This window comes from Equus caballus, chromosome 8, assembly GCF_041296265.1.
Source record: "Equus caballus isolate H_3958 breed thoroughbred chromosome 8, TB-T2T, whole genome shotgun sequence".
Classification (NCBI taxonomy): Eukaryota; Metazoa; Chordata; class Mammalia; order Perissodactyla; family Equidae; genus Equus; species Equus caballus.
In genome coordinates, this window is record NC_091691.1 from 80,553,471 (window position 1) to 80,579,846 (window position 26,376).

General features: G+C 35.5%; 2 protein-coding genes across 9 annotated transcripts in view; one reads left to right on the forward strand and one right to left on the reverse strand.

Moving 5' to 3' along the window:
* STARD6 (StAR related lipid transfer domain containing 6) overlaps positions 1 to 1,196 on the reverse strand; it is a 28,151-nt gene extending 26,955 nt beyond the window's left edge. For 2 of the 5 annotated variants that reach the window (XM_023646601.2, XM_023646595.2), the window contains exon 1: positions 160 to 306. The gene's annotated coding sequence lies outside the window, so the exon portion shown is untranslated. Of the gene's footprint in view, positions 1 to 159; positions 307 to 414; positions 765 to 908 lie in introns of those variants that run through there. The other 3 variants (XM_070275093.1, XM_023646597.2, XM_070275094.1) reach the window with 3 other exon arrangements.
* Positions 1 to 24,441, forward strand: C8H18orf54 (chromosome 8 C18orf54 homolog). Of its 4 annotated transcripts, XR_011441539.1 has the most exons (10): positions 455 to 593; positions 1,260 to 1,355; positions 3,060 to 3,388; positions 4,433 to 5,215; positions 5,538 to 5,688; positions 7,268 to 7,442; positions 8,591 to 8,693; positions 14,528 to 14,659; positions 15,982 to 16,052; positions 21,541 to 21,663. XR_011441539.1 is itself a non-coding variant. In XM_070275669.1 (9 exons), exons 3-9 carry the CDS (start codon positions 3,106 to 3,108, stop codon positions 21,611 to 21,613), a joined length of 1,596 nt encoding a protein of 531 aa, XP_070131770.1. In that variant the 5' UTR covers positions 1 to 189; positions 1,260 to 1,355; positions 3,060 to 3,105; the 3' UTR covers positions 21,614 to 24,441. The 4 variants fall into 4 exon arrangements, 3 of the variants coding, with proteins under 3 accessions (XP_070131770.1, XP_070131769.1, XP_005612962.2); XM_070275669.1 differs by lacking the exons at positions 455 to 593; positions 7,268 to 7,442 and adding an exon at positions 1 to 189 and having other exon boundaries at positions 21,541 to 24,441; XM_070275668.1 differs by lacking the exon at positions 7,268 to 7,442 and having other exon boundaries at positions 419 to 625; positions 21,541 to 24,441.
* Positions 24,442 to 26,376: the final 1,935 nt, after the last annotated feature.

Sequence of the window (26,376 nt, forward strand, 5' to 3'; positions counted from 1 at the left end):
GTCTTATCCCGGCAGGGGTGCTCTGAAAGCGGGGAGGCCGAGCTCCCTAGGAAGGACTGTTGGGCTGGCTCTCGGCGACTGAAGGGCAGCCGCCAGCACCCCCAGGTCCCCTCACAAAGCCCCAGGAGCTGGCGGAAGGAAGCTCAGCTTGTCACCTACGCAGACTGGCGGCGAACAGCGGTGACCGAGGTGGGCTGCGACGTGGAAGGAGTCCAGGACCTCCCCACCCAGAAAGATGAGGAGAGAGAATCTACATCCCTCTTCCGGGAGCGCGACCTAACGACAGCCGGCCCCCGGCCCCGGCTCGCCCCCGCCCGGCTCGCCCCCGCCCGGCTCGCCCCCGCCCGGCTCGCCCCCGCCCGGCTCGCCCCCGCCCGGCTCGCCCCCGCCCGGCTCGCCCCCGCGCATGCGCACCGCAAGCCAGCGCCATGTTGGGGCTGTTTGAAAGCGAGCGCGGGCGTTGGGTTCCGCTGTGACGGCGGAGGAAGCTGCCAGCTAGCGGAGCCTGGGGCGGGGTCGGCCGGCTCGGGGGTGCTTTGTCGTGTCTCCCGTCCGACCGCACGCCTGGATTTTCGGGGCAGAGTTGCGGAAGGGTGCGTTTTTATGTCTTATTGGGCCTTCGTCGGTGAGTCCGGCCCGAAAACAGCGTGTATTTTCGAGGGGCGTCGCATCCATCCTTTGACAGCCCGAGGGAAAGGCTAAAGGAAGGTGGCGGGGAGGGAGCGGGGAGGCACGTCCTGAGGGAAGGCGGGGGTTGAGAGTCCCTGTGGAAAAAGGACAGCTTTGGGGCGAGGGCTCCCGGACCGGGGAGGCCCGCGGAACGGGACGGAGAGGATCTGACGCGGGCCTCGGGGGACAGGCGGCATCGATCAAAGGGGGCGGGGAGGGAGGGGGCTAGGGACCGTCACCTCCGAGAAGCTGCCTTCGCTCACGGTGGCACTCCCTGTCGCAGCCTAGTACATGGTTTCTGAGTTGCGTGTGGCTGTGACTGCCGGGAAGCTGGCACCCCGTGGGGAGGGCGTTTCTGGATGAGGGCGGACGCTTTGACCCCGGCGCGCGGCGTGGGGAGGATGCCCCGCTGGAGGCGCCGGCGAGCGGCGCGTTCCTGGTTCGCGAAACCTTGTCTTTTTGCTGTGGAATCAATAGATGTTCAGGGTCATAAGATGTATCACAGAGCTGTTATTTCTAAGAGTTCTTAATTTCCTATGGGCTATTCCTATTGGTTATTTAAGACTGAACATTCTGTTTTTGAATCAAAGGTAGTAGGAATTTCTGGCCTTTCGGTTAACATTCTGTTCTTCGGAATGATGGATTTCCCTTTGAAGATACGAGCGGAAGCGTTTAGGGAGAAAAGGGTAAGTTATATGGAATTTGGATCCAAATAATCCTGTGGCAGAGGTGTGGAGAAGTGGGTGGACAAAAAGTTTGGGTATGTTGGTAATTGTTTGAAGCAAGATAATGGGTGCATAGGGGTTTCTTAAATCATTCTTCCTACTTTTGTATCCTTGGAAACTTTCCACAATAAAAATTCGATTATGGATTTTTCTTTTGCCTCCTGTGAATTAGACTAAATCTTATTATTCACTAACTGAAAATTGTAATCCAAGAACTTTCTCTTTTAGTTTTTTTTTTAAGTTCTGTAAAATCGGTAACCTGTACTGTGTTGGAATAAGGGAGAAAACATTTGGTGAAGCTTATTATCCAAGCAATATTTACTTGAGAAAATTTAAACAACATTAGTGAGAGGGTAAAGAAAGGGCAAAACTGCCTTGGTCTAGCCATTAGACTAGAGGTAGACCATTATCATGGCATCCAGGGAAGTCACAGAGGTGCAACAACCATTATCTTAGGTCCTGCTGCTACTTCCACTGACTGCTGCCAGCTCCCTGGCAAAGGCAGTTGCATGCTGTAAGGCTGAGGCAGGATGGCGTTTTACTCTCTTTTCTTTAAGTAGAAGACTTTCAATATTTTAAAGTCAACTTTGACAGTTATTAAGATTACATGGGAAGTTCTTATAACTTAAAATATTCCCAAAATTATAGCCAAAAATTAAACATTAACTTTACATCATAGCATGTGTTAAGTCCTAGACATTAATCTTTCATTCTTAGTACAGAAAATCCATTGATTTAATTTTAAAAAGAATGTTATATCATGTACTGAAGTAGTGCCTGTTCATGCTGTTGTTTTTTAGGTTTTCAAATATAAATCCTATTTTTGCTCTGTTAAGGTAGACAGGAATTCTGTCAATTTTTATAATGGAAAAACGGTAAGAAAGTACATTGTCAATTTCCAAATTATTTAAGTCTCCTTTAAGAGAGAGGTGGGCTGAGTCTGTTTAACATAAGAATTGAAAATAGTGAGGGTAGTACTAAAAAGGAAGGTCAGAAAATGATTATTAACAATGTTATGTTAGGCAAAGAGTGTTTTGCTAGCTCTTTATGGTAAGACTTTTCCTTTAGCGAGAAATACTGTAAATTATTTTGTTCTCTCGAATCATTTTTGTGGGAAGGGCTTGGCTAAAATTGCATATTGGCATTTACAATATTGAAAGTAGATGGTCTTCTCTGTTATTTTTTCTTATTTCTAATACCTCATTGGGTGCCTTTAAAAAACTTATCAAGCACCTACAATCTACAGTGCATGATGGAAGGCTTATGAATTGAAAAATATTCTGTATAGGGGAATGTTAGGTATTATGATGTCATAGAATATATCACAGTAAGAAAAGACTGTACATCAGTAGTTTTTAGGACTTTAAAAAGAAGTGAGTACGCTTCGCTTGATTCTTTCCGTACATACTTTTAGGTAGTTTTTGTTTACATAATTCCAGGCACATAGTTGGTGCTCAATATAATTTTTCCAAATCAACGAAGAAGGAATTCACAATAACTAGAACAGAAAATCTGTGATGTGTACTGCTTCAAAAGGAGGAGTTATAGATAATGGATTTTATTCTTTAAAGAAGATTATAAAAAGTTTGCATATTTAGTAATTTCTCTGTATATGGCTGTTATTCCTTTTAATTGGAACCTTAACCTTTTGTTTTTGTATTACAGTTGTTTTTAAGAGAAATGAATAGAAATAACCTGTTTTGAGGAAGCCATGGCAAAATCAAATACAAAACACAGACTTTGTTCTCGGGAATCTTCAGTATCTTCTCTGTTAGCAAGCTGCAGCCTGAATGGTAGTAATTCTTATAACTCTGAAGGCTCTTTTCAGTATAAGGATAAACTGTACAGTTCTGCATCTCAGGCTCTGCAGGCCTATATTGATGATTTTGATCTAGGCCGGATGTATCCTAGTGCAAGCACTGGAAAGATTAACATCGATAAATGTTCTGCTAATATCCCAGAATTCTCCAACTATATTTATAAACCAAACAACGGTATGCTTTTTTTCTTTTTTTCCAGTGATTTAAAGCATTTGAGAGATGTATTGTAGCCTTGGAAAACTAGATGCTTCTTTTTGTTCTTTTGCGGGTAAAAACAACTTTTATTATGTTGAGGTCTGGATATTTTTCTTAAACGGTTCTGTAATTCTTTTGTTCTCTGAAGTTTTCAGCTACAATCCTTTTTTGAGCTTGTAGGGGAGGCTTATGACTGTAACTAATAATAGCAGGCGGCTCATCCTGAACCCTTAAGCCATTTTGTTATAACCTAGTGGAGAGAGTGTTGAGTTGGTGGTTCTGGCTTTCATTCACTAGCTTAATGACTTTAAACAAATTTCAGCCTTTCTGAGTTTATACATAATCAATCCAACTTGATGGGATAGGGCTATATATAGTCTTTCTGATCTGTATTCTATGGGACAATAATATTCACAAGATGTTCATAGTTTTTTCGTGATAAGTCTTCCATAAAGACAAGATTGGAAAATGCATCTGTTGATAACCCAGTTAACACTTTACTAAGCACTTATGGAATGGCCCTAGTATGGAAAAAGTTTGCATTCAACTCTTAGAAGGATGTGGGCAATATATTCCAGAAGAGGAGAATTAAAACAGCTGTTTTCTGTGTGTTAATGCTATTTCAGGGTTAGTAGGCAAGAAAGCAAATTATTTTTCCACCTAGTTCAATAGCATATTTTTATTCTAATTTTGCAAGCAGTATTGAGTGATCAGTATTAAGGTGAGTGCATCAGGTGTCTAGATGAAAAAAACCCTGAAGAAACAGTAAATTAAAGAACATGGGAAAATTCAGGAGGTTGGAGAGAGAAGTATAGAAATTTGTTAAAACAAATTGAAAATATGTGAGGAAAAGAACACATCTTATTTCATCAACCTAGACCTTTTATACTTTTAATCAAAGCTTTAGTGAAGATAAAGTGGCAAAAATGATTCTTAAATTCTTAACATTCATTTACTATTAAATATTATAAAGTATTTTTATGTGTTATAGGAAGATAAACAGAACTATGCTTTGTTTTTCAGCTTTTGAAAATCTTGATCACAAGAAAAGCTCCTTGTTCTTATCCTATAGAAGACAGACTATTAATGACATAGATTCTGTTAGCCTAACAACTGATGATCTATTAAAACTTCCAGCAGATGGATCATTTTCTTTCACCTGTGTTGGACCACGTCACCGAATTAGCAAGAAAAACAAGAAATGCATTCGGAGACTGAATTTGCAGGACACTGAAAAGAATCAAAATTTTCAAGAACCCTTCACTCCCGTGGGGAAGGATAACTTAGCTACTCCTATTGTATACACAAATATAAATGGAAAGCAATGTGGTAGACTAAAAAACCCAAAATTTGTGAATAAGACTAATAAATGCATTTCTGAACCATCTTTTTCCAAGAAATCATCTTTCAAGGACAATTCAGAACATAATCTTGAAAAGAATTACCCAAGATGGCTCACTAGCCAGAAATCTGACCTTAATGTCTCAGGGATAACGAGTATACCTGATTTCAAATACCCAGTCTGGCTCCACAATCAAGACTTGCTGCCTGATACAAATGGTCAAAGGATTTATAAAATATTTAAAGAAGATCAGTGTTCCCCTAGACATAGTTACCAGGCACAAAGAACTTCTCGGCTTGTGAATAAATTAGATTGTTTTGAATATTCTTTTGAACCCTCAAACATTTCAAATTCTTTGTGTGATGATAAAGGATTAGTTAATGAATATAAATCTGATTTTGAACATACCCAATGTCAATGTGAGAATCCACTTCTCCCAGGACAATCCAAAAAGCCATTCAGTGGTAATTGTTTTGTTTTGTTTTTAAGAACCAAAGAAAGTGCTGTAAATTTGGCCTTACATCTAGGAGCTTTTATATTGTATGCTTGATGTAATGATCAGGTGATGTATCTTTTTTGAACTGTTAGGGTCTTCATTTGTGTAGCATTTTGTGACTCTATGTCTTTTCTCTCTTTTTTCTTTGGAATGTCACATTTTAACATAATTTGCTGTTAGAGGTATGTGTGTATTCCAAATTTTCTGAATTCTTGTTGCCTTTGTGAGATTTTGCTGTGTTTTGCAGTTATTTTTTTTCCTTAAAAAATTAATGTAATCTTTTAAATTAGGTGACAAAATTGAATTGCTAATCCTGAAGGCCAAGAGAAATATAGAGCATTGTGCAGAAGAATTACCAAAGTCTGTGGAAAAGGATGACAGTCCTAATTCATTAGATAAACTTGAAGCAGAGAGATCATGGGAAAATACTCCTGTTACTTTGTAAGTTACAATGGAAAAACTGTTTAGTTTTCCAAATAAAAAATGTCATGTGAGTGTCTGATTTATTTTTTAAATATTAATGATAATTAACAATGGTAATAAGGTAATTCTACAGAACATAGCTTTCAGTGTTGCTTGCTTTAAATTGCATTTTTCCTTTGTTACCACAAGATGGTGTAATGTGTCATAAGATTGGAGGTAGATTATATAACTTTTGTCTGTTACGTGTTCCTTTTCTTGCACTTTAAAATATTACTATATGTTTAATATGAGAAATTAGAATCAAAAGTAACTATTTGGCGGATGGAAGAGTGGTGCTATGAAATTCTTGTTACTTTTTTACTTTAAGCTTTCCCCTCTTCTATATTTTCTCCATTTACTAGAATGAGTTATCCTTTTTATTTACATTTTACTTTCTCTTTTAGTCATTATTTTCCTTAAATGATGAACATGTTCTTGTATAGTCTATTGTGTAAATGTTTGCAGTTTCTCAGATTGTTTTGTATGCTTAACCTTTCTGTGACATAGTTTCTCAGAATAATTTAAAACGTGTTTACCTAGATACCTGTGAATGTGAATGTGGAGTAAGAATTAGGAGCTTAGGTAGGAAAGCTTTTATTCTTAGTAGTATTATTAGATCTCGAGTCGTCAGAAATGTACTGTTGGTAACCCTAGGCTCTGATAATTTATTATTTTCAGTTGTCTAAACTTTCATTCTGTTATAGACGGAGTCGGTTAATTCCTGGGTCCTTTTTTGATTATTTCCCAGTTGAACATTTTTTTTCTTTTAATGCGGACGCTGCCTATAATTATGGTTTGGAATTCTGGCTCAGTCACTTCCTTGCTGAGGCCTTTTAACAAGTTACTTAACTTCTCTACACTTTGGAGAGGGAGAAATAATATTTACTTTGGGGTTGTTGTGAGGATTCAATTGATTACAATAAGTCTAAGGTACTTAGGACACTTTCTGATTTTTTTTTTTTTTAAAAGATTTTATTTTTTCCTTTTTCTCCCCAAAGCCCCCCAGTACATAGTTGTATATTCTTCGTTGTGGATCCTTCTAGTTGTGGCATGTGGGACGCTGCCTCAGCGTGGTCTGATGAGCAGTGCCATGTCCGCGCCCAGGATTCGAACTAACGAAACACTGGGCCGCCTGCAGCGGAGCGCGCGAACTTAACCACTTGGCCACAGGGCCAGCCCCGACAGTTTCTGATTTTTGATGAGCTCTTCTAGAAATTGTAGTAGTGGCGATGATTATCCAGAATATTTTGTTTCTCTGTTTAGCTTTATTTCTCAATTGTACGTTCAATAATATCTTTTTTTTAAATGGATTAATAATTAGCTCACTTAATTCTTAAACTTATCTTTATTTTCTAATTTTTTATCTACTTATCAGTTGGACTGTGTATTTGTAAAGATGTAGTTGGAATACTTTGCTTTCAATTGAAACCAAAATGGGTGAGCAAATAATATCAGAGATGTTTAAACTAGGAGTAGAATTTTGAAGCATTTGATATATTTTATAATTAAATAAGAACTTCTGACTTGTATAATTAGTATTATCAATGGTTTGGTCCAGTCCCTTGCATACAGTGTTGATTTTTGGAAGATTGAATTCAGATTGTGATGGATATGTTTGTACATAAGTTTAATGATGGATTGTGAGAAGAAGCAATAGACCTGACCTCAGTGTGACGTAGACAAATTATTATCAATCCGTCATCAAAACCAAGATTGACTAGGAAGTACTCAAGGTAGTATACTGAAAGAACACAACCACAACCAGATAATTGCTTTTTTTTGTTTGTTTAGCTTTTCATAATGGAAAATTTCAAACAAATACAAAAGTAGAAGAATAGTATAATGAATCCCTATATACTCAGTCTATGCACCTGTCTTCAATAATCAGCTAAATGCTTTTTGATGATAGTGGGTGAGTGCACAAACTCCTTTGGTAAAGGATGGGAGAAAAGACTACTTAGGAGTGAGAAAAAGCTCATAGTAAATTACAAATCAAATGAGTCAATAATGAAGTGCTGCTAATTATTAAGAAAAAATTAGCCTTGTGAAATTTAAATGTTATAAAAAGATTCTTAGCCTAGTATTTGAGTTAAAACACATTTGCTATGTAAATGAGAGAGAGAGAATGAATTTATTTTCTGTGACTAAAATAATTTAGTTTTGGGAAAATTCTTACTTTTGCTAGGGGTGCCCTTCTACTATCCTTTGAACATCAAGAAAGAAACTAATATTTATTGAGCATCTATTAAATGTACCAGGTGTGTAGAGTTAACTATGCACTATTTCTGTGAGATAAGTGGGATCACAAATGTAGAAGCTGAAGTTCAGGTAAATAAGTTTGCTAAGGTTCCACCTGAGTGGGATTTTAATTTCAAAACTGATCCTTTCCCTACTATACTCTGTCTTCTATGTGAATGCCAGTTCTGGAGGAGAAGTCTGTCCTCTTACTTTGATGTGGAAGAGCATGGAACTGCCATCCGGGTAGAAACTCATAAATTTGTGGGGATTTAGTGTATTATCTTTGGCTAACTAACAGTGTTTAATTGGAAAACAGTACTGCTTATTTCAAACAAATGAGCTTTTGGAGCATAGCGTATAGTTGAAGGCTTATTTTTTTAGTTGAAGACTATGTCTTTAGTTTCTTTATAGTTTTTCCTTCAAGCTTTAAAGGAAAAGCAAGGAGATTGGGAGGGGTTGGATTCTGCTATCAGTTTAGAGAGAAGATTAGGAAATTACTAAGCAACGTCAATATGGATCATACCTGTAATGGTTATTTCTTGCCGACCATTTGGGTTTAAATAATAACCATTTAATTGTATACTGTGTAATTTTTATAAATTAGGAAATTAATTGATGTTTTGTATCCTTAAATCCTATTTAGCAAACCCCCTGTTCCTGTTAACTCTGATGATAGTCCTCAACAAACTTCAAGGGCAAAGTGTGCTAAAGGGTACCTTGAAGACTTTTTAAATAATGATAATCAGGTGAGTGAAGTTAATCTTTTTCAACTTATTAGAAAATTTATGACTAATACATAGATATTAATTTTTGTTATTTAGATAATAGAAAAAATGACCCAAGTCCTCTCTTCCCCAACACACATCTATAAGACCATCACTCGTAGAATTATTGATAATTTTATTGTAGTATTCTATAGTAGAGGGACCTGGGATTGAACTCTACAGAGAGCCTAAATTGTCATTACAATGTTTTTTCCTGGAAAACATGTAAAACAGACCATTATAAAGTAAATTATATTTTCCCATAGGGTGGTTGATTATTGAGAGTTGTGTTTCTAAGATACAATTATAAATCTCTATAATTTAAAATAGGAAAACTATTATTCAGTTTTATAAAATTTGCATATGTGCATCTTGCAAGTAATCCCAAAATAAAGTATAAACATGTATATATGCACATAAGAAATGATAATTTGATTTAAAAATATAAGCCATGGCTTTTAAATATTGAAATAATACTTTTTAGATCTTAAAATTTGGAAGATTTGAGAATTTGATCACTCAAAACAAACATTAGTTAAAAATGTAATAAAATCTGTCTTTTCCTTCAGTGAAATTTACTAGAGAAGGTAGAGGCTGTCAGAATATGTCCAGCCTTAGAGCTGTATGTAAGATACTATAGCAGATGCTGGGTACGTGAAGGTTAATTATCAAATATTTATTTGACAAATATTTGAGTACCAAGCACTTTTCTAGGAGTTGTGTTGCTAGAAGTGAATAAGTGAGAGGAAATCCTTGCCCTTGAATTTTTTATTCTAGTTGGAGAGACAAACTAAACAGAAATATAATATATATAATATATAATATAAGGGAGTAATATAAGTGTTAGGAAGAAAAATTAATTGAGATAGAGAAATGAGGGTGCAATTTGAGATAGGAGTAGTCAGGAATGGCCACTGTAATGAGTTAATAGTTGTGCAGAAACCTAAAATGAGTGAATAAGCCAGGTACCTATGAGGAAATAACTTTATAACACGCGCAGAAACCTCAAGGTGGAAATGTGTTTGGCATGTTCGAGGAATATCAGAATCTAGTCAGTGTAGCTCAATCAGAATGGTAAAGGGAAAGAATGGTAAGAGGAAGGATGGAGAGGTAACCAGGAGCCAGGCCATGGCAGGTCTTGTAAGCTATGGAATGAAGCCTTTACATTTTATTTAAGTGTGAAGGGAAGTCACTGGAGGGTTTTGAGTGAAGGAGTAAAATGATCAGATCGACATTTTAAAATATAAAATGGAAGCCGTATGGAGCATGGACTTAAGAGGAGCTGGAGAAGGAGCAGGGAACTCAGTCAGGACGCTTTTGCAGTCTTAGGCTAGGGATTGCAGAGGCTTGGATTGGGGGGGTACATTGGAGGTGATCAAAAAGGATTAGATTTGGGATGTATTTTGAAGGTAGACCTGGTAGGATGGAGATAGGATTCAGAGAGTGAATCCAAGATGTTTGGGCCAAGCAACTCAAGGACTGGGTGGTGCCATGTACTTAGTTAAGTAGAACTGCTAGAGGAAAAAAATTGCAGAAGGTTTTTTTAAATTAGAGATGGATGAGTGTTAAATACTAACCAACTGGTCCCTTTTCCCCTGCCCATACACGTACAACCTCGCTACCAGGTTTTTTTAAAAAATAATTTTAGATGTATAGAAAGTTACAAAAATAATACAGATGGTTCCTGTCACCCTTCTCCCAGCTTCCCTAATGTTAACATTTCACATTATAGTATAATGATCACAAACAGGGAATTAATATAGGCACACTATTGTTAGCTAAACTACAGACCTTTCCTAATTTCACCAGTTTTTCTACCAGTGTCCAGTTCCAGGATCCAATTCAGGATCCAACATTGCATTTAGTTGTCTTGTCTCCTTAATCTACTTTGGTCTGTGACAATTCCTCAACCTTTCTTTGTCTGTCATGACATTAACACTTTTGAACCGTATTGGTCACTGGTTATTTTGTAAATAGTTCCTCAATTTGGGTTTGTCTGAAGTTTTCGCATGATTAGAATGAGGTTATAGATGTTTGATAAGAATGCAACAGGTATGATGCTCTGCCCTTCTCAGTGCATCGTGTTAGAGGGTTCATGATAATATTGATATCATTGATATATTGATAGGAGTCTTAGTTTGGGCTGCCATAATAAATATGTCAGAGACTGGGTGGCTTAAATAACAAACGTTTATTTCTCACAGTTCTGGAGGCTGAGAAGTCCAAAGTCAAGGTGTCTGGTGAGGACCTGCTTCCTAGTTTGCAGATCTCCTTTTATCTTCACATGGCAGAGAGCAGAGAGGAAGCAATCTCTCTTCTTACAAAGGCAGAGGGTCCACCCTCACAAATTACCTCACAAAAGCCCCTTCTCCAATACCATCACATTAGGATTCAGCTTCAACATATGAATTTTAGGAGGACACAAACATTCAGTACATAGCAATACGTTAATATAGTAATATGTAAAATTATAATACGTTAATACTTATGATGTTAACCTTGAATACTTGATGTGTACTGGCTTTCTCTTTAGTAAAATTACTGTTTCCCTTTGTAATTAATAAATATCTTAGGGGAGATAGTTTGAGCATAGTCTCAAACTTTTATACACTAATTTTAGTATCCATTGGTGAATCTTATCTCTTCTTCTACATTATTAATTGAAATTCTTGTGTAATGAAGAGCTTTTCTTTCTCCCCCATTTATTTGTTTATTAATTCTTCATATCAATAGGGACTCAGATATTTATTTTATTCTAAGTTTATAATACAATGTTATTGTTTGTTCTTTTGCTCAGATTGTTCCAGTTTAGGCCATAAGGAGTTCTTAAGGTTGCCTCCTGTGTCCCTTTGATGTGTCCCCATCCTTTTCTGAGCACTGCTCTAAGGAGCTATGGTTCTTTTTATTGAGAAATGGTGTTTAGAAACTAAGACTAGGCACCAGGTGTGCTTGTTGCTACTGAGTTGCTATTCATTCTAGACTTTCGCAGCAGGCAGACTTAGGAAACATGTATGATTACTAACCCGCACATGCACATCAATATCTATCTGTATATATATATATTTCACATACATGTATAAAATTTTGAGTTTGCGCTGATGCCTCTGATTCTGGTCCAATACTACAGAGTTCATTTTAGCCTTTCCTGTTCCTTATTTGTAACTTTTTTCTCCACCTGTGAGAATCCTGACCTTTATTATCTATAATAGCTTTACTTATTTGTTCAATCTTAGCATATAGGTAGTTTCAGAATTGCTAACCCATACCTGTATAAGAAACAAATTTACTCACTAGATTACATTATTTGTGTACAGTTCTTTTTGTCTTTAGGCGTACAATATCCCCAAACAGTCAAAATGCTGTTTTCCAAAGTTACCTTGGTTAATTATTTTTTTCTCAACCCTTTTCAGTGTGGTCATGATGTTCATTTGTGATACTGTTAGGTGGTTCATTTTTTACTGTACATATTGAGTTCTTCCCACATTTTATTTGGTTGGTTTGTTTGTTTTTTGAATATGTGAAACATTATTATACTTCTGAGAGTCAGAGCTGTATAAAAAGATATACTCATAGACATTCATTACCAGGTTTTAATGACAAGTCTCATAAGATATTCTATCACACATACCATCGTTTATTTATTCATTAGCGAATGGCACCAAACGATTCATATAACCTATGTTGTAGTTTTCTTTTTTTGGTACTCTGACCACTGCTTTGCATGAAAAGTTCACTCAAGGCAGACATAGCAAATTCCAGAGGCAGGCTTTTGTCACTCTTGTGGTTGGCATCAGGAAACCAGAAATTCTTCTAAACCGGTGACTGGGTGCAGATCATTTAGAGGTAATGCCTTGGGTGCCGTCTCCAAGAGTGCAGGGGTATAAGCCTAACTGGATGCTTCCACCCCTTTCTTTTTAATTTTTTAAAAATTTTGGTAAAATAGACAAAACGTAAAATTTACTATTCTAACCATTTTTAAGTGTACAGTTCCATGCAATAAGTACTTTTACATTGTTGTGCAAGCATCACCACTATCCATTTCTGGAACTTTTTCATCTTCCTGAACTGAAACTCTGTGCCCATTAAACTAAACACTAAGTCTCCTCCCCTACCCCCCTCCCCCAGCCTGTGGCCAACACCATTCTACTTTCTATCTCTGTGAATCTGACTATTCTAGGAACCTTAGATATCTTGGTCTTCTCAAGCTGCTGTAACAAAGTACCATATGCTTGGTGGTGTAAATGACAGAAATTTATTTCTCACAGCTTTGGAGGCCAGGAAGTCTAAGATCAAAGTGCTGGCTGATTCTGTTTCTGGTGAACGCTCTCCTCCTGGCTTGTAGACAGCCGCTTTCTCACTGCATCCTCACATGGCCTTTCCTTGAGCTCTCAGTGTCTCTTAGGAGGACACTGATCCTATGTTATCAGGGGCCCACCTTTACAACCTTATTTAACCTTAATTCCTTATAGCCCTATCTGCAAATATAGCCACATTCAAGGTTAGGGCTTCAATATGAATTTTGAGGGGACACAATTCAATTCATAGTTTCGTATAAGAGGAATTATACAATATTTGTCCTTTGATTACTGGCTTATCTCATTTAGCATAATGTCTTTAAAGTTCATCCATGTTGTATCATGTGTCAAATTTCTTTCCTGTCTTAGACTAAATATTCCATTGTTTGTATGTACCACGTCTTATTTCTCCATTCATCTGTTGATGGACACTTGAGTTACTTCCACCTTTTGACTATTGTGGACAGTGCTACTGTGAACATGGGTGTACAAATATCTGTTTGAGTCTCTGCTTTCACTTCTTTTAGGTATATAACCAGAAGGGGAACTGCAGGGTCCTGTGGTAATTCTACGCTTAATTTTTTGGGGAATTGCCATACTGATTTCCACAGCAGCTGCACCCTTTTACCTTCCCGTGCTCTGTTTCTTATACCCTCTTCATAACTATGGAGAGTGACTTTAAAATCTTTTTAGCTGTTATGCTTAACACCAGTTAGAGCTCACTTCTATTATTCTTATGTTAGAAGTCAACAACTTCCTCTAGACCTGAAATTTAATAGTATATGTACTGTCTGTGCTGAAATATGTTAAATTACAGGCACCTTAAGAGGCCTCTTTGCCACTTGGTGGACAGTTATCAGGACACAAACACATTTGAAAGATGTAAAAATAATAGATTGTTAAGACTTTTAAAAAGGAGTTTAAAAATATCCCTTACAGATTCTCTTAAAAGAATCCTGACCACCTTATGTGGCTAAGTGCTGTTGCCTTCTTTGGATGCAGGTAAGATCAGTGATAATCAAGGTATGAGTGTTTTTTAGGTAGTGAGGAATGTGTGGTCCATGAAGAGGTGAAAAACTAGTATTCTTTGTGTGAAAACATATTTAAAAGTGTGCAGAGAATAATATATTTAAAATTCTAGTCTTTGCTCAGCTGGTAACCAGCTTCATTTACACACCTGAAAAGAGCATGTTGTCTTAGCTGTTCTCTGAGGACCTTTCAGTTCTAAAAATCTATGATTTTAAATGTACTGAATGAATGCATTGCAAATGTAAACAGGTACTATTCATTTTAAAAGAGCAAGGACTAGAAAGGATGCCAAACTGTTAATAACGATTGTCTCTAACTTCTTCTGGGGACTGGGTATGTGGGAAGGTGATGAATTACAATTTTGATTTTTTAAAATACTTTATTGACTTGTTTGGATTTTTGCATTAATTTTATGTTGAGGAAAATAATACAAAATATAACTTTTTTCCTCCTGAATTTGGATGGTTAATCATTCATCTGTTTTAACTTTAGAGCTGTACCCTTTCTGGAGGGAAGTATCATGGTCCTGTTGAAGCCCTGAAACAAATGTTATTTAATCTTCAGGCAGTACAAGAAAGTTTTAATCAGAATAAAACCACAGAGCCAAGAGAAGAAATTAAGCAAGTAAGCACGAACTTGATTTATGAATTGAGACCTGTGAATGTGAATTGAGATCTGTGAAAAGATTTCTTCCTACTTCTTTTTTAGATTGACCTCTGGTTTTATCTTAATAAGCATGCCATATAGTGCATGTTATAGAGTTGTATTATTATTCTTTTTTTGACAAACATACTCAAGTTTAGTACTATTAGATTTCTGCAGTTGTGTACCCCCTGAATGGACTGTTTGTTCTGTTCAATTAATGGTTATGAATACAGCATCTTATTTAGATATGATATTACAACTATAGTATGAAAGAATCGTAAGAGTTGCTTTTTAATGCCCTACAAGATTATTCTGTATGGTCTAACTTCTTACATTTATATTTGGAGAATCCTTGAAACTTTTTCAGTGTTAGACTTCTCCATGTCCCTTTATCATCTTAAATTTAATTTTGTTACCTGTGTTTATTGACTCTTCTGAATATATAAAGTTTTATTTTAAAACCATTGTGTTTTCGTGCATTTCCTGAGAATGTGGAAATCTGTTTCTGCTTTGGCCTTCTTCTGTAGGGGTTGAATTTTCTTCACAGTATTGTAGCATTTATGAACATAGAGTTTATATTCTCCCAAGTCTATTTTGTGAATTCTAATTCTGCTACTTATTAGCAAGTACGGTATTTGTACAAACTACTTACCCTCTTTAGTTTCAGTTTCTTCTTCTGTAAAATGAGGTTGTTGAAAGACAAATTGAGACAAACTATATAAAGTACTTATTATAGTGTTTGGTACCTGGTAAAAACTTAACACCTGGTAAATACATAATAAATGTTTTTATTGTCATTGTTTTGTTATTGTTATTCAGTAGAGCTTTATGAAATTCAATATTCATTATAGATGAGTGAATCAGCTCTTGGGAACTATCACAGCCTGTTCATTTGAGTTGTATTTCTTAATTTTTCTCTTTATATGCTAATGATTGTAACATTAACATATACAGTGTAATCCATCCTCCTTTTCCCTGCCCTTTTAAACATCATTGAGACATAACCTTGTTCAGTAAAGTCATAATTTCAGACCAAGATTTGATTTTTTATTGGACATACGTTTAAAAGCATACTTTAGGCCAATTGAAAGATGAATCTAAGTAGTAGTTAGAGTATTTTCAGAATGAAGAGAAAATAAAAATATTTAATGGTTTACTGAAAATTATTTGCGAAAATTATTTCCTTGGAAATGTGGACAATATTTTTTAATATTCTTATCAATCATGTATTAAGTAGCATTTAAATTTATAATTATATAACATTTTCAATATTTTATCATATTTGGTGTTTTTAATAATAGATTTCAGAAGAGGATCTCTCTCAATTACAATTGAAGGAAAGTATGGTTCCTATCAGTAGGTCACTTCAAAAGTAAGTATTCTATACTAATTTCTGAATATGTTGTGGATGCAAATCCATTTCAGCCATCCCTTTGATTGAAATCAGAACGTTACAGGATGAAATTATGTAGTTCTAAGAATAGATATGCTAGGTATATTTAAGCTTGGAGCATATTGTTTAATCCTGAAGTTTTCTCTTAAACCTGTGCTATTTCCTATTTAAAATGTTCATAGGACCTAGTGAGATAACCTTAGACACCTAAAATATAATGGATGTGAATGGCCTAGAGAGATTATCTTTTCATTTCTGAGTGTAGCAACAATTTAAGATAGTACTGGTGTCAATATCCTGGAAGAACAACTTGTCCGTGAAATGTGTTTTCATAAATTTCCTCTAGGATAAATATAATAATCATGAATGTATTATTATTTGACATATCTCCACAGAAATCTAAAGGGGATATAATGTCCTCGATATAAAGATAGATCTAAATGCTCTAAGGGTGTTAATCCACCTATTTTCTTAGTTTCTTATCTTATTTCTTAACTAAAAGACTGGAGAAGAATACTAGTCTTTCCTGTAGTCATGATATTGGCAGAAGAGAAAGGTATTTACTTATGGGTTTGGTTGTATGAATATGACATGCCCTCAGAAGATGGAATACTGAGTTTAGGAAGTCCTAAGATTAAAATCTTTTACTCTTATAGCACTACTTCACTTGGCTGTAAATGGGGCCAAACAAATACCGTCTACCTTTCGTCCTTTCAGAGTTTGCTTAGGATTCTGTTATCTAAGGAAGCAGTGGAAAAGTGAAACACTAGACATGTAAACTTATGACTCTAATTTTCATTATATGTGTGTGTATGTATATATATATATCTTTTTTGTTTTCATAGTTTAAAAATATACTTATGATTTTTCCCCGCTCTACCTAATTTATAATCTTTTGGGTAGATGGGCAGAAGTAGTGCCTCTTTCTTTGTAGCTTGCCGTAGTACTCAGGTATAGTGTTTGATACCTAGTAGGATTCACTGAATAATGATAAAAACTAAAATTTACCACGTGTCGGTGTTCTAAGTGCTTTTGAATGTAATTCATGTGATCTTCACAACGCTGTGAGGTAAGTACTGTTTTTAGCTTCAAAATACAGATCAGGTGATAAAGCTCAATAATAAAGTACCTTGCCCAAGGTTGAGTAGCTAGTAAGAAGTAGCACTGGGATTCAAACCAGGCAGTCTGATTCTACAGCCTGTGTTCCTAACACTACTCTCCTTAATGAGAGCGGTGCCTTATCCATTTAGACTAGTTGCAGCGCCTCAATTGATTACCTAGCATAAAAAACCTCATTCTGCTTTAAAATTTAAATTAGATGATTCAAGCTTTCCATGACCCTTAAAAGCACTCATACTGAACTTGTGTCACAGACTTAAATGTGTTTTCTGAGTTAAAGTACATACCCTAGAGGATATTTTTCTTGGTGAAAAGGAACGCTGGGCCATATATAATTAAATGACCACAAAAATTGACACTGATCATAGGTGCTTTTACCATTTGCTAGAATTTTTTTTAATAGTAACTTTTTTCTACCTTAGACAATCAGTAATCTTGCCTACATATAGAATGCCATTTTCAGAGAGTAAGATTCATGTTTTTTAGATGGCTTTTAGCTATTGCTTCTGTTGGACTAGCTGAAGCAACCTTAATTTAGCTTTTACTTTACATTTCAAAAGTATTATCAATAAGGCATTTGTACGGTTATTAAGTGTAGACTTATAAAAGCATGTTAATATATACATTATTTTCAGTCTGCAGATTGACTGTTTTAAGGACAATTTAAATTTAATTCAGTCTCAGAATTCCTCTTTCCAGACTGTAAAATGTTCTGGTTAGATTTATGGTCATCTTTTCATATCTTAAAATAGGTAGACTCAACTTCTTCAAATGTTACAGATTGTACCTTAGGTGCTTAAGTGACCTTTCCTAGGGTGAAAGTCCGATTATGTCTCTCCCCATTCCTTAAATAATTTTTTGTTCTTAATAGTTTGGATTGCTAACCAGTTTTAAAATACCTTTCATTAGCCTTAGGAGATTCCAGACTTTTAGTGTGGGTTCTGTTTACTCCCTTGGACACTCGATTTTCTTATATTCTCCCATTAAAAATAGCTCCTCTCTAGGAGCTGAAGTATGCATGACTGATAGCAGCTAAAAGTGTTACATTTTCCAGAGTGAATTTGCCTTTAGTAGGAATCAAAATTGTAATTGTTTTGTCTCTCTGTAATACTTAGCTTTGTCTTATACATCTACACATTGGACACTCAATAAAAACTTAACTGAAACCTCCATAAGGTAAATTTGTCATCTTTAAGCAAATGAAAAAATTGAGCAAGGATCTTTTCTAGAATCTTTTATTCTGTCATGTAAACTACCAGCTACTCCACATAGGCTGGCTGTGATGAATGAGCAATTGTATATTGCTCATATACTGTAAAGGTGAATGATAGACAATAGCAAAATCATCAGTCATCCAAAAATAATTTGTACTGGCTTTGGAATATGTTGTTTTATATATAATTTGGAAATGAATGTGTAAGATTTGTAGTTCTTAATACTAGAGGTCATACTCTGAAAACCAAACTTAATTATAGCTAGAAAGTTGTCCGCTTTCTCAGTTCTCTTTTCCTGCTGAGTTTTCTAGTCTTCATTCTATACTAGAGATAGATGGAATTACCTCTCAGACTTGCAAAATATGAGCCTAAAGCAAAGGTTTTTCTTTATTCTTATGTACTCATGCTTTACTTAGATCTAGGGAGTGGTAGGCAGTTGGTTTTGAAAAGCCTTTCTTTCAGTTCTTGCTGGATACTAGGCTGAATATAGGCCGGTATACGTAGTATTTAAGACAACAGCCAGTATAGTAGTACTAATAGGAAACCAAAGGCAAGATATCAATGAGTAAATTTTAATATAGCTGAATTGCCTTCATATAATCAGTCTGTTACTGAATTTCTGTGGGTTGCTATGTATTTAATGCTTATCAATAGATACCTTGTCACAATAAAAAAATGAGTTTTTAGGTTTTATTTTGGTTTTTAAGATGAATGACTACTCAGTGCTGTAACGTAACCTTAAATTGATGTTTTCCCCGTTAGCCTACTTTTTCACTTTTTTTAGAGAAGAAATTAAAGAATAATTTCCTTCTACCGTTTTATCTTCCACTTCTCCCTATACACATACCTTTGAAACACTAACCATTGATAGCCTCCTCTCTAAGTAGATTGACTGTTTTATTCTCAGCAGGGCAGATAAAGGTTAAATGAAAGGCACTGCCAGGTGATTGTGTAGCTGAGGTAGGGAGACTGAAGATTTCACATTCCTACTTAGCTTTTCCATTCCTTCACATCATACCACACCCCTCTATTCCCCTCCCCTCTCCTCCTCTTCTCTTCTTTCTCCCTGACGTTGTTTTTAAAGGCTTAAAAAAACTACATAGGATTAGAAAGGAAATCAATTCTATTGAATTATAGTTATGAAAATATTAAAATGAATTTCTAATTAGTAGTATGTGCTTCTTTATTAATGCATTTAAAATATAGGTAAGTTAAAATTCATTTTGTAAAAACATATGTTAGTATGAAGGCCTTTTGCACAGCTTGAATAAAAGCCTTGAACCATGGTGTGGTCTTTTACTCACCTTTCACGTGTCGCTCAGCAAACAGAGAAAGGCAATATTGGAAAGTATCAATGTCTGGGTCACCAGAGACTTCAGTATTTGGTGGATAAACAGATAGGCTTAAAGTTGTCTAATACTGGTCAGTAATGTCACATGAACTTTGATACTGTAGACAAAAAGACTTAAATTACATATTTTCTAGCAGTGGGATTAATAACATAATTTTGTAACTATTATTTATTGTAATTTTGAAATAATGAGTATAAAAGGTATTTTGAAATACCTGCAATGGCTATAATGAGATATGAGAATATCTGATTTCTGTGGCATATGAGGTTACAGAGTTTGGTTTGCTGCTTAGCTTCAGAATGGAAGGAAATGCTAACTTACAGATAGCATTTAGTGAAAATAAAGATGAAGCTTTTTTTCCGCATCCAATTTCATAGCCTCTAAGTCCAAGGTCTCTGTGGCTCTCAGAGTTATAAACAGTAAGGTAAGACTCTAGCCAGTTGCCTTTTTCTTTCTCTCAAATCACAGGTAGTTAAATAATAAGCCCGGAAAGAAAAAGGAAGACAAGTCCCAAGTATATTTACAAGTTATCTTCTTTCTCATAAATGTGTGTCTCGAGGAAGAAAATAATTCTTTTTAGGTAGAGAGATATTACTATAGTAGAAATGGTAGACTATATTTAATTTTACCTCTGATTGCTTAGTAACTTTGTGTGAGTTATTGTCATTTAGTTAATGAGGATGAAAAATCTCAAAAATTAACTGAAGTTGCCAAAAGGGTGGCAGAATCCAGGTTCTTCTCTTATTACATTTGAGTAAAAGTGTCCAAGAATTAGAGTATAGGGAAATAGGTAAAATGCAGTAATTAACACTACTAGTTTCCTCTATCTCCTTATCCTGGGTGAAGTGGCAGATGTGTTTAATATACATTTTCTGAACCTGTTCGAGACTGTAGAATAGGGTGTTGTAGTCACCTCCTTTCAGCTCACCCTACAAATGACGAACACTAGTGATTACTGCACGTTGTAACTTTTGTATTATTTCTGTTCTTCTTGGTCTCATTTATCAGAGATCTAAAATATGGTTGATTAACTGACATTTTCTGAGTAGTCCTCAAGGATCTGAAGGATAGGGGAGAGGAAAAACTGGAAGAATATTTTTAGAGGAAGACTGGAAAGTTAAGGACCTCTCTTTTTCTGGTTTGTTTGAAGGATGACTGAGTTTTCTCCACTGCGACCTGACCTATAATCTTGGCTTTATTTTAAAGGAAAACCAGATCTTGGTATAATACCACATTATTCAACATAATTGTCATTTGTTTCCCCCATGCTCAATAAAAATGAGGTTTTCCTTAGAACTATAACCAATCCTTCAGTGCTATTTTAAAAATTTTAGCTATCTTGAATGTGCATGTTAAAAATGAATTATGTACTTTATTTCTTAAATGATGCACACAGTATACCAAAAGAAAAGATATCATTGCACAGAACTGTTGTGAAAATTACATGAAAAAACGTTTAGTTAAATGTGATACAAATGATATTTATTATTATTTGTTATTAGGCTACTTGGCAAACTTTAAAAAAATAAAACTTGAATATCAAACATATAATTTTTAAAGTAAATGTTTACAGAATTTTAGATGAATTATTTTAACCCTCAATTATTCAGATCTCAAGGGTTTAAAAAAATTCTCAAAGTTTGATACGTACATTATTCTATAAATTCATTTCTCATACTAATTTTCGATTAATAAGCAATGTAATCACCATTTCTTGCTGTCTCCATTTCCTATTCAGTCCTTAATATTGGTTTATAATGTGTTTTATACTTTTTAATGAAGGGCTTTGCACCATTTGTCTCGACTGAGGGACCTGGTTGATGATACCAGTGGGAAACAGTCACCGAAAATGTGAAGAGGAAAATAAAACAGTCTAACCAATAAATAGTCACCACAGAACAAAAATGTATTTTTTTCTATTGCTTAAACTGACAAAGTAATTATAAGCCATACATTGTACTGTGATTGGTTCAAGTATTATGTATTTTAAAAAACTAAACTGGAAAATGTCCATGGGTTTTGTGAACTAATCTCATTTTGTGCCAAAATACCAGAATGTGACACACTATGCCCTATAGTCTGACCTTGGTTTTCAGGTCAGCAAATGTCTAATATTCAAAGATGGATAATTTCTTCTCTTGAAGCTAACATGGACTTACCTTCTTCAGCATCCTCATCATTTTATCATCTGGTTCTGGGTCATTAAGAAACTCTTGCTGGTTTCTATTCAAAATCTCTTAAATAGACTTTTGATACAGATAGCATCCACTTTTAATGAGCTTAAAGGAATACCAAAATCATTATGGTGTATCTTATCCATATGGAAGTCTGTTACTTTTAAGTTTTCATAAATCAAATATTTAAGCTGTGTTGTATTTGCAAATAACAGTAATTTTCTAGTGGGGTGATGCTAAAAGGAATGTTTTCATGTTGTAAAAATGCAAGAGAACCTAATTTAATGCTTTGATTCTGTGTAAGAAAATCTTGATAATATTTGACAGTTTACAAAACATTTTTGAGGAGGATTCTTGAGAATTTAATTTTTTGATATTAGATTATTTCCCAGATTTTAGTTTTGGGGTTACCTCAAATTAGTGAAAACTGAGATCAGTGGCCAATTGCTTTATGAAATTTGATAAAAAAATTTAAAGAAAATGAATATGGAAAATCAGAAAGCAGCTCTCTGTATTTTAAAGCTATTTTGTAAGAACTGAACTTTCTTAAAAGCAATCTGTTGTCTTTAAAGTTTTTCTCTAGTTGAAACTGAACAGAGCTCTATAGTTTGCAATTTCTACCAAGTGAACTAATAAGCAGGCAGCATCTTTACCCACAAAACTAAGAATTAAGGCATAGCATTATAAATAATGAAACATATTTCAAGAAGCCTGATGGAATTAAAGAATATCTATGTACAGATTAAATGGAATTAAGGAATATCTATGTACCGATACTACAGATATACAGATACTACAGATTAACACTTTACCCAAACAGTAGCATCTTTCCTAAGTAGCTTTACTATCAAATAGGAATTTCGAAGTACATTGGGTCAAAGAATTTTTTTCCCCCAAGTTTAAAGCACTATATAAGACCTTTGTTATAGAACTGACATGTCAAAGACTGTAGACTGATCCCCATCTTATTTCTGGGCCAGTGAGTCAGTCACTGTACTGTTCTTTTTGCCCAGTTTGAGAGAGACTTGCCAATAAATTTGTTTTGTTTACTCTGGAGGTATTTCTGCCACTGACATGCTATGTTCTGTTATCTTCTTCACAGCAAATAGCTTGCATACAATCAAACAAGGCATTATGTGGTGTTTAAAGTCTGGCTGGCTGTTAAAAATGCAGATTTTAAGTGGGTAAACATCAGGTGGATCTGGATTGATCGTGTTCCAGGCTTAGTGAAATCCACTATTGGGCAAATTCTAAAGAAGGCAGAGAAGATAGAGACATCAGATAAATAAACTTCTAATTACATATTATATGTTGGTCAGACGTAATATTTCTAGATGCTCTAGAAAGCATCTCCAAAGAGATTGTGCTGTAATGGCTGAATAGCACTGATTTGGTTAGTGCTTCCATTTGCAAAAACATCTCTTCAGTACTAAATAAGATAAAAGCCTTTTCTGAAATTTTATGTTATAAATAATGTTTTAAGAAACTTATTATACTTACCAAAGGAATATTTTTCCTTTTATGTTAAATATGGAAGTTTAGTATTTTATCCCAAAAGGAAATTAACTTTATCAAAATGATTAATTCCAACATTTTTAAAAAAGAAATATGTTGGCGAGTCAACTAAGAAAAAAACTAAATGATAAATGTTTAAGAAGTTCTCTAAAGAATTGATTGAATCAGTTACATGTTAAGTATTTCACTGTTTTTTATCTTGAGGTTTCCAGGGGGAAAGAGAGAGACAATGGTATTGAGACTGCTGAGTTGGGAATTTAAAAGCAGATAATGACAACAATTAGATTTAAAAAATTACATTGTGAATATAAAATTTTGTCAACTCTTTTCTCTCTTTTTAGTATATTGAAAAATGTTAAGTAGAAAAAATGAGAACATTTTAATAAAACATTTCAAATTTTTAATGGAATATGAAAAAAATTTAACAAGCCTAATCCCCAAAATTATTTGAGATCAAGGGATAAAGGTGTAATGAATATATGAAAACTCAAAGCTCAGCTGTATTTTCCTTATTATCAGTAAGAACTCTACTTTCAGTTTTTCCTGTGAAATTTATTTCAGTTTCCTGAAGATTTCTGACCAAATTGAGGAACTCTGTCTTCTTGGGGTTTTTTGGGTTGTATGTCCCTTTTGTTATATTATTTCTTGTTGAAATTTATAAATATGGATTTTTTTTGTATTGTTTTGTATTTAATGTTTAGGGTAATGTCTTGTTAAATTATGTGTAACTATACCAAAATGTTGCCTGAAGATAAATCACGACAAGATTCCTTTTTCCCCCCGCTACGTTTTGAATACGTGGAATCGCTTACAGATTTGCAAATCGCTTACAGATTTGCATTTTGTTTCATTTTTCCTGTCCCATCTTTCACTATGTCTCAAAACCTATTTGGTGAAAATGCCTGGAGAAGTGAACTTGCCAAAAGGCAAGTAGCGTGAAAAGAGACGAAAGAAGCAAAAGGCCAATAAAATTTATAATTTCTGAACAACTGAAGTTTCTTCAAATGTGAAAGACTGTCTTTGTATTTCATGTATTAATTGAATGTTTCCTAACACGGCTCTGTGTTGTCTTTGGTTGTACTGCCTGTCATATAGTGATAGGGCAAACCTACGCCCAAACCTAAATATATTGTATAGCAGGTTATAGTGTTAGATATTTTTCCTGAGATATTTGAAATTATTCCCTTCCCACTTGTCTTGCTTCCTTTCTTATTTATACTCGTCTGTAACTAAGATCATTTTCCTTTTTTGAACAAAAATTTTAGGCTTAAGTAATCTTAGCTCTTTACCCTCCCAGTTTAGTCTACGTTGTCCTTAGCCTAGACTAGACCAGTCTTTGTAACAACTTTTCTCACAATGTAACAAGTGTAACAACTTCTCTCCATCCTTCCTTACCTTAGCTGAGCCTAGTCCATTTTCCTCCCCATACCTGTTGCAACCTTAAACATTTCTCCCCTCACTTTCAGCTCTTGCGCTGAGACAGGCTGAGTGGTCTTTGCAGAACACTGTTGTACACCAGTACTGTAACATTACTGGTTTATTTCAGCAAATTTGCTGTAGCTAAATTACTTTACTCAGATTTCCCCACACTTTCTATGTATATTCTCACTTTGTGCTTAGTATTTACCATGCTTGGAACACTCAAGTTTTCTTTCATTCTGATTATCTAAAGTTTATCTAAAGTTTATCTTTTAAAGCTCTGACTGAATCTTGTATTTCCTTTTCCGGACATTCTAACCTTCCAAAGCCAGGTAGGTTGGCTTTCCATTCTCCTTCCCCCATGGCTCATTTAGCTATTATATTTCTTGTTTTATGCTTTGCATAGTGCCTCTTATACCACATTGTATCCCTAGGGGAGAAGATGTCTCAGAACATGTTAGATGATTGATTTTGCTTTATCTGCTTGATCATAGTGCCTCTTACATTATGTTGAATAACCAGGAACATATAAACTTAAAGTGTTGATTGATGATTCTAAGCCTGGTTCCCTGTGTAAGGTTGTAAGCTCAAAGAGGAGAGACCACATCCTTTATTTATGTGATGTTCTGTAAATGCTTTTTAAAATGGGGTAAATTAAACCTATTTTGGAAGAGTTATTTCTTTTTTGATGTTGCTGCTGCTGTTGATCAAATAGGATCAACATTGTGTAAGTATTTTGGATGACTTAGCTATAAGCTTTCTAACTTCTTTTTTTCTTAAAGATTGGCACCTGAGCTAACAAGTGTTGCCAATCTTTTTTTGTTTCTTACCCCCAAAGCCCCCCAGTACATAGTTGTATATTCTAGTTGTGAGTGCCTCTGGTTGTGCTATGTTGGACGCCACCTCAGCATGGCCTGATGAGCGGTGCCATGTCCGCGCCTGGGATCTGAACCCGTGAAACCCTGGGCCGCTGCAGCAGAGCACGCAAACTTAACCACTTGGCCACGGGGCTGGTCCAGCTTTCTAAGTTATTCGTGAGCCCTCAACACTTTAAGAGTTTTACTTTTATATATTTTGCATTTCGTCAGGTATGTGAACTGGTTTACAGATCTAGGACTAAGTCTAGGAAAACTTTCAGTGACCGTTTTTCATTGTGTTGCTCCTTTGAACCTGGTTTAATGGGAACCTATCAGTCTGGATCCAGTCTCAAAACAGAAACCACACGGTGATTTTTAAACAAGGGAAATTTAATATAAAAAAAATTTAAGCTATGACAAAAAAGATAAGATGTAAGAGAACTCTGTATGGTACCCGAGAGCTGAGAGAGAGTACCCAAGGAAGGACAGACTTGGAAGAGGGGGCCTAAGGTTTGGGTTCCAACCTGGTGAAGAAGGGATAGCTGCAGCCCACCGGATGGCAGAGAAGTTTACTGGTTTGCCCAGGCCAGAGTTGGTCTTTAGTCATTACGCAAGCAGGAAGCTGCCCTCCAAGGTTCAGGGAAGCTCCAGCT